At 47.3% G+C, this 12,064-nt stretch overlaps 1 protein-coding gene across 10 annotated transcripts in view; it reads right to left on the reverse strand.

Moving 5' to 3' along the window:
• Positions 1-12,064, reverse strand: part of LOC138521215 (zinc finger protein 566-like) — a 332,766-nt gene that overhangs the window by 96,205 nt on the left and 224,497 nt on the right. For 7 of the 10 annotated variants that reach the window (XM_069633870.1, XM_069633867.1, XM_069633872.1 and 4 more), the window contains one exon: positions 11,092-11,202. The exons of the other annotated variants lie outside the window; for them this stretch is intronic. In XM_069633870.1, coding sequence (XP_069489971.1) covers positions 11,092-11,202 — 111 coding nt within the window. The remainder of the gene's footprint in view (positions 1-11,091; positions 11,203-12,064) is intronic. 10 annotated transcript variants of the gene reach the window in all.

Consider the following 12,064-nt stretch of genomic DNA (forward strand, 5'->3'; position numbering starts at 1 on the left):
GGGGTCTATATATTTTGTGCTCCTAACTCCTTAGACCCCCTCGGTCTTGTATATATATTGTATTGATTGTGATGTGTTGGTTTACTTTAGTATTATTGTGATTCTTTGCTATGGTCGATGTTACAAAGGCCTTGTAATAAATGTGTCTATATTTTTAATATAACACCTGTCTGGAGTAATTTGTAAGTGTCCTTGCTTTGTGTGCTCATTGAGGTCTTTCAGTCACCCTCACCCCTCTTGAGACTAAGTCTTGACTGCCGCCATCGCTACCCTGATTGGTCTGCCTTGTCCAGAGGTTACCCTGTTCCAAGAAACTAGGCTGGCCTTCTGAACCTCTGCCCCTCCAGGTCAGAGTTCAGAAATCCATCTTAACAAACACCACAGGTAGAGAGGGAGATAGCGGATAGGAAGGACCCAAGTTGTACCTGGGAGGGTCGATAAGGGAAGAGGTCAGCCAGGCCAGGGCCTGATCGGTGATACACAAGTTGTCACGAGGAGATGAAGGAGAAGATGTCTTCCCCTTCTCCTTCAGCTAAAGCCAGACGCCTTGGAGTCATCTTTGACTCCTCTCTTTGCTTTGTCCCTCACATCCAGGACCTTGCCAAGAAGTCCCACTTTCAACTCCACCTCAAAGGAATTCTTCCTTTCCTCATTTTCCCCCAGAAGATCAATGTCTCCAGAGCTCTGGAACTCTCTAGTCTGGACTACTGCACCAGCATCTTCCTTAATCTTCCCTCTTCCTCTCTATGTCCTGTGAGAAACCTGAGGGCATTCTCCAAGCAGACCCCAAGAATCCCTTATGCAGGTGGCCCAGTGAAGGGCTGGCACTCTCAGTTCCCTAACCTGGGGGTGGACGAGCCAGGATCATCTGGGTAGTGGAACCCGGGGTTATGCTGGGGGGAATACCCCAGGTGAGACATGGTACCCCCTTCCTTATGACACCTATTCCCCATCCTACCCAGTAGGGTATCTAGAAACTCAACCCCGCCCTTTTCCAACACGGACACTTTCTCGCGGACAACTCACTGTGAGTGACAATGGAGTAACATCTCCCTACCCGACATTCCCTCCGTTACCATACACCATTTTAGAACGCATACCGTTACCCCCAACGCCCCCCAATTCCAACAGATACCAAACCAGAAGCGAAACATAGAATAATCTGGAGAAGGAAAGTACATACGTCACCCTGTGCCCTACAACAACCCATTTCTACACAACACTACAGTTACCACCTTCACCCCGAAGAAAACCCACATGGTTTTTCCAGTATTCTTTGGAAAAACTACAACTCCCATAATCCATCCACACTTTTTTTCCCTAAAACCACTGGGACGAGTAAGAGAGATTGGGAGAATGAGGATTCCCAACAGAGGACCATGGACACGGAAGATAGACTCCCCCCCCACCCCTTTCTGGATCAGACTATCCCACTAATGAGGCCATTCAAAGTCAGGCCACCCTTCACAACCAGGCAGACCTGAATCCAATCACTACTCCCGGGAAGTTTAAAGGGTGGAGCAGGAGAGCACACTTAGAGCGAGTTGGGGATGCTGGAAGGTGCAGGAAGCCGGAGGAAGACCAGAAGAGCTGCAGAGACCCTGGAAAGCCTGGAGGAGGAGAAAACCGCTGTGACACTGGCCATGTGGGTTCCGAGGAGACTGCCCTGTGGAGAGGGAGCAGTACCTCCAGAAGGCAAGACCAGGGGAAGCTGGGGTTGCTTGGCAATACCCGCAATACCCTAGGCCAGTCAGGCAAACCCAGGTCTCGGAGGGTTAGCAGAGGAGACCCTGACCTTAGAACGATATCCCCTTTTAGCTCCTGCAGCCCCCAATGCCAAAAATGCCGTTTTGGGAAACCGAGATGTGGGAGCAAAATCCTGACAGTGCTTTCAGGGACTCGAAGTCCCAAAACCCCTTTTTGTGAATTGTGAGAGGAGACTTGAGCCTGGCGGAGGGAAGTCTTCTCTGTGCACTTTGAAGTATTGGAGGAGGGTCCAAGCCCGGCAGAGGGAGACCCTTGTGAACTAAGGGTCCGAGCCCGCAAAAGGAAGGCCCTTTGTGAACCCTAAGAGGGGTCTGAGCCAGGCAGAGGGAGACCCCTGTGAAATTTGTGGGTAAAACAGGTACCAGAGTTAGAGTGGTCTGGCGCCACGTGGGCACTCATTCAAAGGTCTCTGGCAGGTGCCCCTATTCTGAACAAGGAAAGTAATCAACTGAGACTGTTAAAACTACAAATACCAAGAGGCCCTAGGGGAGGCCGGTGTGAGGTTTCAAAGGAATCATACGAGGGTCAAGCCAAACCCCTTTGTTAGGCAAGATTACCCTTTGGGTGCACTACAACAACCCTGACCTCCTGGCAGTAGGAACCAAACCTTTGGTATAAGTCTGTACTACACAGGTTTGTAGCATGATTGAGCAGCCAGGCTTATCTCAAGAGGGGTCAATATCAGGTGTAGGGGAGTTACAGAGAGATTCACAGTGACAAGTATTCAAATAAACTCATACACACAAGGTTTCTTGTTTAAACAATTATTGAACCTAATTTGTTAACTTTTTGCACAACTGTGATTGTATTTGTACAATAAATATGATGCTACTATGATTTAAGAAATAGTTAGCTGTCATCTCTGGTCTAGTTGGTCCACCCTCTTCCTACTCTACTGGATAATCGCCTGGGGGGCCATAGACGTTAATCAGGCTTCCCTTATTTTTTTCATAGGCATTTAGAATCAGACTTAAGAGTTTGTCAAAGAGAAGGGTTATTAGGACAAAACAAGAGATCTCACAAATATTCTTAATCAGGTAAGTACTTTTGAAAAAAACCCAATGCAAAGTTAGTTAAACCCTTCCTGGAAGGAAGACCAAACACAATGACAGAAGGAAGAAATGTCATTCAGGGAGCCAGGCTAAGCAAAAGTCAATTTGGGCAAAAGTCTAGGTGAGCTTCTCAGAGGTAGCTAAAATTCTTGCATAATTCTTTTAGAAGTCTTTGTAGAAAAGAAGAAATCAAAGTAGGGCCACAAGCTGTTTAGGCTTGTGAAGTAAAGCAGCTGTCAGGAACTCTACAGAAGCAACCACAACAAGTCCCCACTGAGAACAAGTGCAGTTACACAACAAGAGGTAAGTACAGTACCTTTGGTTATAAGAAAAGGGCTTTGGCTGGCTTCTGTTCCTGTGCAGCTCTGCATATCCGGTATTCCTGGGCCTCGGTCGTGGGGACAAGAGGGAGGACGTCTGGAGGACTCCTGCACTGCAACGGGATGATCAGCGACAGAAAAGGACCAACTTCTATTCAGTGGCACTTCGCGGTTTCAGCTCCTCACGTCTAAGCAAATAGCAACACTGCGGACTCTTGGCTGTCCAGATGGGCTTTCCTTGCATCTGGGGTCCAGCACTCCGTCGACGTGGCTCAGGCTCGGGCAGTCCTGCTTCCTGGGAGTCCGGAGGATCTTCCTGGAGCTCTTGGCCAACATAAAAGCAACGCACACAAACTGGTGTTCCTCTCCCTGGCTATTCGGTTCCAACAGCGACTGCAGTGGAATTTCAACCAGCTCCGAGAGGATGTCGAGGTGGTTTGATTTGGAGTTGATTGGTCCCATCAACTCAAGGGGTTGAGGCAAATTTGGAGTTTCAGCACAGCAGTAGGGCTTCACCGGGCAAACCAACAGTCCAGGAGTTGCAGCAGGCATCTCTTTGAAGTTCTTCTTCGGATTCCTTCATCCAGCTGCTTTCCAAGCCAAAAAGCCTCACCTTTTATGCAGGTTTCTCCCATTCATTCGAGCCAAGCTGTCAGTCACCCAATAGGGTGGCTGTCCTTGCCAGACAGCCAGCTGGACAATCACCCAAGAGTGCATTCCTGTCTCCTAGGAGACCAAGTACAGGGAGTTTCAGGCACCTCCCTCGCTTCCTGGCCCTGTCAGACACCCTGTAGCCAGAGGCGGGGTTCACTAGTGAATCTCACCAAATGCAAAATGAGCAAAGAGACCAAATCTGGTTTGGCGCGCAGAGCAAATATCAAGAAGGACCTTTCCACAAAGAAATGACAAAAAAAGAAGACCGGGCCCATTTTGACAAAAAATGGTACCCTTGGGTGCTTTACTGCAGCTGCAAACGCAGCCTGCGGTAAATGACCACCATGGTAGTTAAAAGTACACCACTGCCACAAGCCATTCATTGAGGAAAGGGTAACAATGTTACATGAGAAGCTAGATAAAGAAGATACTAAGTAACTCCTCCAGCACCCTATTGTAAGTTAGTGTGTGCTGGGTCTAGAAAGTTACACATGTAAGTGATATGATATGATCGTTTATTTATATACCGCCTATACACAATGTGTTTCAAAGCGCTTCAAGGCAAGGGAGGGAACAAGGGAAAATACAACCACATTCTTACAGGCCATGAACAGTAAGTATGTGAAATTAACTATCGTACTCGGCCTGACGACATTTCAGATAGTGCAAGAGCTAAGACATAGATAAGGAAGGGAGGGGGAGAGTGGGAAGGAAATGGAAACAGACAGGCGACTACCGTACTAGGCCCGACGACATTTCTGGTAGCGCCAGAGAAAAACAAAAGGTGAGGGAGAGGGGTGCAGAAAGGGAGGGGAGGAACAAAACAAGCGACTATCATACTAGGCCTGACAACATTTCAGATAGTGCTGGAGGGGTGGTGGGGAGGAACAAAACAGTAATGGGAGGGTGGAGGAAACAGACAAGGTTGCTATCAGATTAGGTCCAGGGACAATTCTGATAGAGTAAGTGCATAGAAGAAAGTAAGGGGAGGAGAAAGGAAAAGGGAGAAGGGAAAGGAGGAGAGAAAAGAGATTAAGCAGTCAACACGAGTGGAGAAGCAAGCGTGGAGAGCGAATACAATTGCAGAAGTCAGTAGTAACACATAATGTTGCAAGCCAGGATACAAGATGAAGATGGGAACAGCATGAATAAGGGTCACCTTGAGTACAAGATGCAAAGGAAGTCCAGCATGAGATTTGAGAAAGAGTGACGCACCGTGAATGAATGAAGTCCATAAAAGTCAAATCCAGCATTGGCCACAAGACAGTGATGGTGAAGGAAGGCACCAGGTGGGAGGGGCTCGCTAAGTGGTGAAAAAGAGCAGCAGGCAGGAAGGAAGGAAGGTACCAGGTGGGCGGGGCTTAGGCCAGGTGACCTAGATCCACTTGCACCTGCTCCCCATCTGCAAAGGAAAAGAAGCTGGAGGGCTCCTTAAGTAGGGAAACAGAGCGGCAAGCAGGAAGGCACCAGGTGGGCGTGGCTTGCTAAGTGGTGAAAAAGAGCGGGAAGCAGGAAGGCACCAGGTGGGCAGGGCTTGCTAAGTGGTGAAAAAGAGCGGCAGGCAGCAAGGCACCAGGTGGGCGGGACTTAGGCCAGGTGACCTAGATCCACTTGCACCTGCTCCCCATCTGCCCAAAGTCAATTTCACTTTACTGCTCTTGGAAACAGTAGTTTATCCAAGATAAAGGTATTTAAACCTTGGGAAACCTGAAAGAATTCCCTGTGTCACTGCACTAAAAGTGCTGTGTGACACAATGTAAAAGATGATGCCTATGGAATTCGTCAGACTCCACAACCAAAGGAAACACAGAAAACACATAATTAAAAGTACAAAGTCCCAAAGTTCTGAAAAAGAGCTGGGGGTCTCCAAGGTGGGAGGAATTTAGCACTAAACTGAAAATTCCCCCCCAACACCCTTGTACAGTCGAAAGTCTTTGACACGTTGGGGAAGCAAAGTGAACTGTGTTACTGGGGAAAACCGACTGAGGGATGCCTGCGAATTAGGGTGAGAAGTAATACACCTGTGAACATTGTGACAACTGTGAACCCGACTGAGGGATGTCCACAGTGAGTGGTTGGTCGGAGCCTGACCGATGGAGGCTAACGCCGAGAGAGGGATCGGAGCCCGGCTGAGAGGGATCCAGGGGTGAGGGGTAATCTCCCAGCGTGAAGATTACCAGATAGAACTTTTGCTTTGTTGTTTATGACACATCAGGCCGTCTGAAGCAAGAGACTTTGCATGAAAGAGACGGGCGCAGAAGGCCCCGATATTGAGACAAGGAACTGTAACCTTGTGCCGAGAAGCCCAGGAGTGTGCTGTGCTTAAGAGATGCACCTTGTCCTGTGCTAAAAACGTGGGGAAGGGAGACCCCAGCAATAACATCCTGACTTATAATTTTGTGAACACTTCTTTATTTTCTTGTGAACATTATCCCATACTATTCTGTAGCATAGCTCTAAGGATTGACAATAGTTGTTTTAGTATAGGGCCTTTTTATGTGACTAGACTCCACTAGGCCTGTATTATTATTTGATGTTTGTAGCTTGCTCCCATCTTAGATTTAGATTAGGTGTTTATCTCACCCATTTTAGAGTTTCATAAACACCCTTGAACTGTGATCACTTGTGTCTGTCTTACTTTGATACCATGCCTGTCTTAGAGCCCCCCCCACCCAACCTATCCGGAATAGGGATGCAAGACTTATCCTTGGGCCTCAAGACCAGGTGCTGTGTCTCTCCAGCCCTAAAATCTCTCAACTGGCTCCCGGTTGCTGCAAGTATCAAATTCAAATCCCTCTGCATCATCCATAAGGCTGTCTGGGGAAGGGGACTACACTATCTGCTACTGGCTCTCACTAAATACTCTCCCTCCAGATCTTAATGCTCTTCTGGCGCCAACTCGCTTCATGCCAAGCGCTTCTCTAAACACTGAGCTTGTGGCTCACCTTTTTCCTTGGCTGACTTCTCCTCTGGAACAGTCTCCCCCTTCCTCTCCGTCTTGAGCCGGATCTCCTCAAATTCCGGAAGCTCAACACTTTCCTTTTCACAACCCCCTCCCCCTCGTCCTCCCTTGCTAAAACCCCACAGTTGCTGATATTGGTGACCAGGGCCCTTACATGTCCTTCTGTGTCCTGGCCTCCCCACGCCCCCATAGGCTTCAGCCTCTGCCCACCCCCAGCACTTACTGTTGGGCTCCCACTGGCCTCTGCTATCTCGCCGGCCTGCACCAAGTGATCTCTGCCAGGCCGGGCAGTTAAAAGCTGCTTGCAACTTAATCTCTAGCACTTCCCTCTGTGGCACTCCCAGTACTTACCCGCCCTCCCTCATCTTTTCTCTCTCTGCACTTGCATGTTCTGAATGCTCACAAGGCCTAGGAGGACTGCCTCTCTCTTTCTTTTATTATTGTATTTGCCTTTCTTTCCCATGTTCCCTCCCCTTTGCCCTATGGGCGCTTTGAAACACAATTTACTTGTTGTATAAGCACCTTACAAATGCACAATAAATAAATATGGCATGGGTGAATCTCCCTTCCCCAGATTCAATCAGGATGTTAACCGACAGTTCAAAAGAATAAGGAAACCCAGTCTTGCAACAAAGTTCCAATATAGTTCCAATAAGTCTCTCAAATGAGTTTAATCAACAGTTCTTTGGTCTTTTCACTTGAGGTAGAAAGTTCTACATAACCTTTCTTCAAAGTATAAGGAAATGTCCACAGTTAATCAAAACCAACAAAAAGGTTTCCGTCAGGATGGCTTGGTATTCATTCACAACACACTTGCATCAGCGATGCTGATTTGTCAGGATGTTTCCACAATGTGCTTGTGTGGACTTGCTACTTCTTCTTTCAACCTTTTAACCACACCACAGTACCTCACTGACTTGTGCCTGGTCCACACAGATGCCAGCCTATACTACAAGGTCCCTTGTACTGTGAACTCCCCTGCCAGGACTAGCAAAACTAGTACTACTTCTACAAGTAGTCTTGTGGTTAGGTTGATCTTCATACAATTAAAAAAGTCTTATAATTTGATCAACAACAGTTTGGACTACTTCTTCGGGGAAAACATGAGACACATTGGTGCAGCTTGTTCCACACTTTTGATTGCCACATGCAATGCAGGTTATGGTCTTCTCCTTCTGTACACCTTTTGTCAGCATTCCTGCCACTCTTCTTTTCCCCCTCTTGCATTAACCAAGTTCTTACAATGGCTTTTTCTGCTCATCTCTGGCTATTGCAATGCGTATTTAGGTCAGTTCCCTCTATTGCCTCGCTCTTCCTCTGACAATAGGGTTTACAAACAAGTGGTTTCTTAAGTGCTCACTCTTGGCTTTGACAATGGTGGTTTATGTCCGTTTCTAGCATTACTGCCCCCTTGTATTGTTGGTAAGTGTTCTGACCTTTAAACTCACAATAATAGTCTGCTGGTCCGCTTGGCTTCCAAACTGCCACTTCATATTCTCTTGGTATGCAAAATAAGTATCTTTCTGTTTTACATCAGTTTGACATGCTTCATATTGAGGTTTGTGCCACTTTACTTCTTTTATATTATTTTGGTATTCAGAAGAAACGCTTTGGTTACGGAGCGCTCCGGGTTGACACACAAGTGAACTCACTGGGCTTGCTGTGCGCATCTGCTCATCTCGCTGCCTTCAGGTTCCTAGCTTCTTCTGCTCCAGGTGACATGGAAAACAGCCTTGCTTGGTTTTCCGTAGCCCGTGCTGAGCAAAACAGGAGTCTGCACCAGAGTCTGCCTTGCTTGGTGGGGGGGGAGTGGCGAGGGGGAGGTTTCTTAGCTTCACGCTTCCTTCCATGCTACCTCTGCAACCACGATCTTCAGGGGGGCAGCTTGTACTCATAACGTTTCTCGCTGCACAATCTATGCACCTCAGGTCTCTGAAGGAAAAGACCCTCTCAGAACTGACATCCGTACACCAAGTCACAGAGGTTCCGACATCTCCACGCTCCTTCAGCTGCAACCCCTGTAATATGGAGTCCCTGCAACCACTCCACCTTCCACTGCGACTCTGCTCAATGGCCTGCACCTGAGCAGGCCTTTTATGCCTCCCAGCTTCCCTCAGGTGTGGGTCATTAACACTATCAACTTACGACTAATAACCTAGGGCCTCTGCATCCCTCTTCTTCGTTCCAGTACTTTTAGCATTATGGGACATGAAGTCCCCAAAGTTCAAGTCGCCTTTTCCCACAATTTCAATCTTATAATAATAAGCCATTCGTTTTGTTGGGTCTCGGGGAAAGTTATTAAAAGGGTTTTCCCATTTGTGCTGACCTCCTGCGCCCCCCTCCCCTCACCAATGCGGATCTCCTGCAGAACTCCACGCCCCGGGTCAGGATCAGTAAGCGCCTGCCTTTCCCTGGCCACATGAGAGGGGTACCAGGTCAGGTTTTCTGGGTGAATCATCCCGGATTCATCACAGTACCTCGTGAGAGGGAACCAGGTCTTCCCACCATGGTCAGGAACCCACTACCACTTGGGAAGTTTATCCAGGCTATTATTCTTCGTCAAAGTATTTGGTGGGAGGGAACCCGGTCTGCCAACCAGGGTCAGGGACCCGCTATAGCTTGGGGTGTGCATCCAGGCTGTTCTCATTCAGTGCAGTATATGGCAAGGGGAAGCCAGAACTGCCAACCAGGGTCCGAGACCCCAAGGAACTACATTGTAAGCCTGAAGAAGGCTGGGGAAAGGGAGACATTCCCCCAACAGCTAAGGAGTGGCTGAAACCACATTGGAAAAAACCTACCAAAACAAGAACTGCCCTTTGTCCAGGGGAAGGGAGTAATTCCCCTGGACCAAGAAGACATTACCTTTTATTTAGTTGGCTTAGAGTGTAACGGACAGAGTTAGGATTTTTACACTGGACATTGGGACTTTTGCTTTGGACGTTCCGACACTAGTTATTTCAGCTGAGGCCGGGAAACCCCTCTAAAAGTTTGGGCGAGATAAGATTTTCTTTTCCTTTTACCCCTTTATAGCAAACACTATGACCTCTTTTGTCAGAGGGCCTCATTATATGTTTGCCAGTCGGAAACAAGGGTGCCGGTAAACTCACCAGCATCTTTGATTCCGGAATGGCAATCTACGAGTCTGTCTGCCGGAGTCGCTGTGCCCGACAGGTCTGACCCTGCCGGGTGCAGCGGCCACGGTAGGCAGACTCTTCATGTGAACACAGGCACTGTTGCTAACGGGGCCAGTGCGCCCATGTCCCCACTCCCATAGAGTCCCACAGGACTCTATGGGAATGGGGATTTACAAATATACTGGCGCCTGACTTCTCGGTCGCTGGACTCATAATTAGCCGATGGCACCGGGAGGTCAGGCCCCGGTAAATATTTGAGGGTCTGGCAGGCAACCTGCTGGTAGCACCGGCAGGGTTATTGCCGGACCCATAATGAGGTACAGAGTCTTACTTCTGCACTCTTACAAGGGCCATCTTGGGATCTTTGAGGAATGTGCCCAGAGGCTCCATGTAAATGTTAAAAAAGATTGGTGAGAGGATGGCATCTTGGGGGACTCTGCAAGAAACTGGAAGTCTGTTACAACGCAACATGTTTATCTGAACAGCCTGTTGTCTGCCCGAGAGTTAGGAGGTAAACCAATTCAGGACAGTGTCAATGCCAGTGTCAAAATGCCATCCTATTGGCGAGTTGGGAGGAGGATGCAGTGGTCGATGGTGTGGAATGCAGCCAAGAGGCCAAGGAGAATGAGGCGGCATGAGGCACCCTTATCCAAAATTTGGGTGGCATCATCTACCACCTCTATGGTGGCTGTCTCAATGCTACATTTAGGGCAGACCCCCAACTGATAGTCCTGCAGGAGGTGTTTTTGTTCAATTCTGGCAAATAGTTGAGTAGCGACTACTTAATTTCCTTATAGGATAAGTCAACACAATTGATTATCTATTACCCTCGATCTCTCTGTTCTTATTGTGCTTGCATCTCTAGTCTTAACCCCCTCCCCTGCCCTCCCCTCCCCTCAACCATTTCTACACCTTAGCATATTTGCTATGCTCAGAAACGTTTCACGTTTTTGCCCAAACCTCAGATTTTCTGCCACTCGAATTAGCATGTGAAGATCAGCAGAAGAGATTTATGGTTTTCCTAGCACCACTGTCAAACACATTTCCCAAGCAACAATCAGATACTGCAAAAATCTGATGAACAAGGAGAGGGAGCAAACAAAACAGGTAATGAGATGATGTTTGCAATGCCCAACCAATCAAGAGACATCTATAAATGTCAATTTGAATCAGTGCAACATTAAAAAGCCCTGGACATGTACCTGAGCTGGTATTTGCAGTGTGTTCTCCCTCCACACCAGGGTGAGACGTTAAAAAGGCATTTGACTCATTGTCCTTCTGCCAGCAAAGGTCTGAATTTGGAAGTGGAAATCCTGTGATACAAAATAAAGTTTTTCTATTTATTTATTCATGCAATTTGTCTGAAGACATCAATTGCACTACAAACTAATGCATCATCAAATTGCTTGCTTCTTTTTGTGTGGCATTAGAAATGTTGGGACAGTCTGAACAGCACAGAACCAGTCCCGGTCTTACTACTATTGTGATCACATTTTAGATTGTATATAATACAAAAAACAAAACAAAAGGGACACCTTCAATAAATAAAAAAATAAAAAAATAGTTTGAATGGGTACCAGTGATACAGTCACTGAGGAAAAGATTACAAGAGGGCGACATTTCTCCAAGTTTGCACTCCCACGAAATCCAAGCACTCTCCACAAATATTCTAGGACTGGAGTCAGAATAGTAATCAATACCTGTCCTATAATATGTGGGGGGAAGGCTTTTAGGGGGTGCAGGGAAAAAAGACCTACCTGGTGACTTTTTCCCAGGGGTCATTTTAATATAGAACCATATGAATGTATCAAAAAAGAAATCCAGAGCTGCGCCACATCAGAAGTAAGGAAAATGCACTTGGACAGAGTTCAAACATACTTGTCACTGACGCTTAGTGGCTCTAGCCATCTTTAAATTCATCAGAAACATTTCATTATGGCCTGTCCATCAATGGAAACAATCAGACTTCCACTAATAATCAAACCGGTATTGAATGCATCACCCTCTTCTTTCCATGTACTCCAGGTCTGCTGATGCCCAAGTGTTCAGGACCTTTGCCCATGCCAACAACTATAGACCCCTATGTCTATTTATCCATTAGAGGCCAATAAACCTTTTACCAAAGAGCAGAACAAAGACTATGAACCTGGATCGTGGTTTCTTCGTTGTCCTACC

This window comes from Ambystoma mexicanum, chromosome 13 (assembly GCF_040938575.1).
Source record: "Ambystoma mexicanum isolate Mex_15411 chromosome 13, UKY_AmexF1_1, whole genome shotgun sequence".
In the NCBI taxonomy this organism is placed as follows: Eukaryota; Metazoa; Chordata; class Amphibia; order Caudata; family Ambystomatidae; genus Ambystoma; species Ambystoma mexicanum.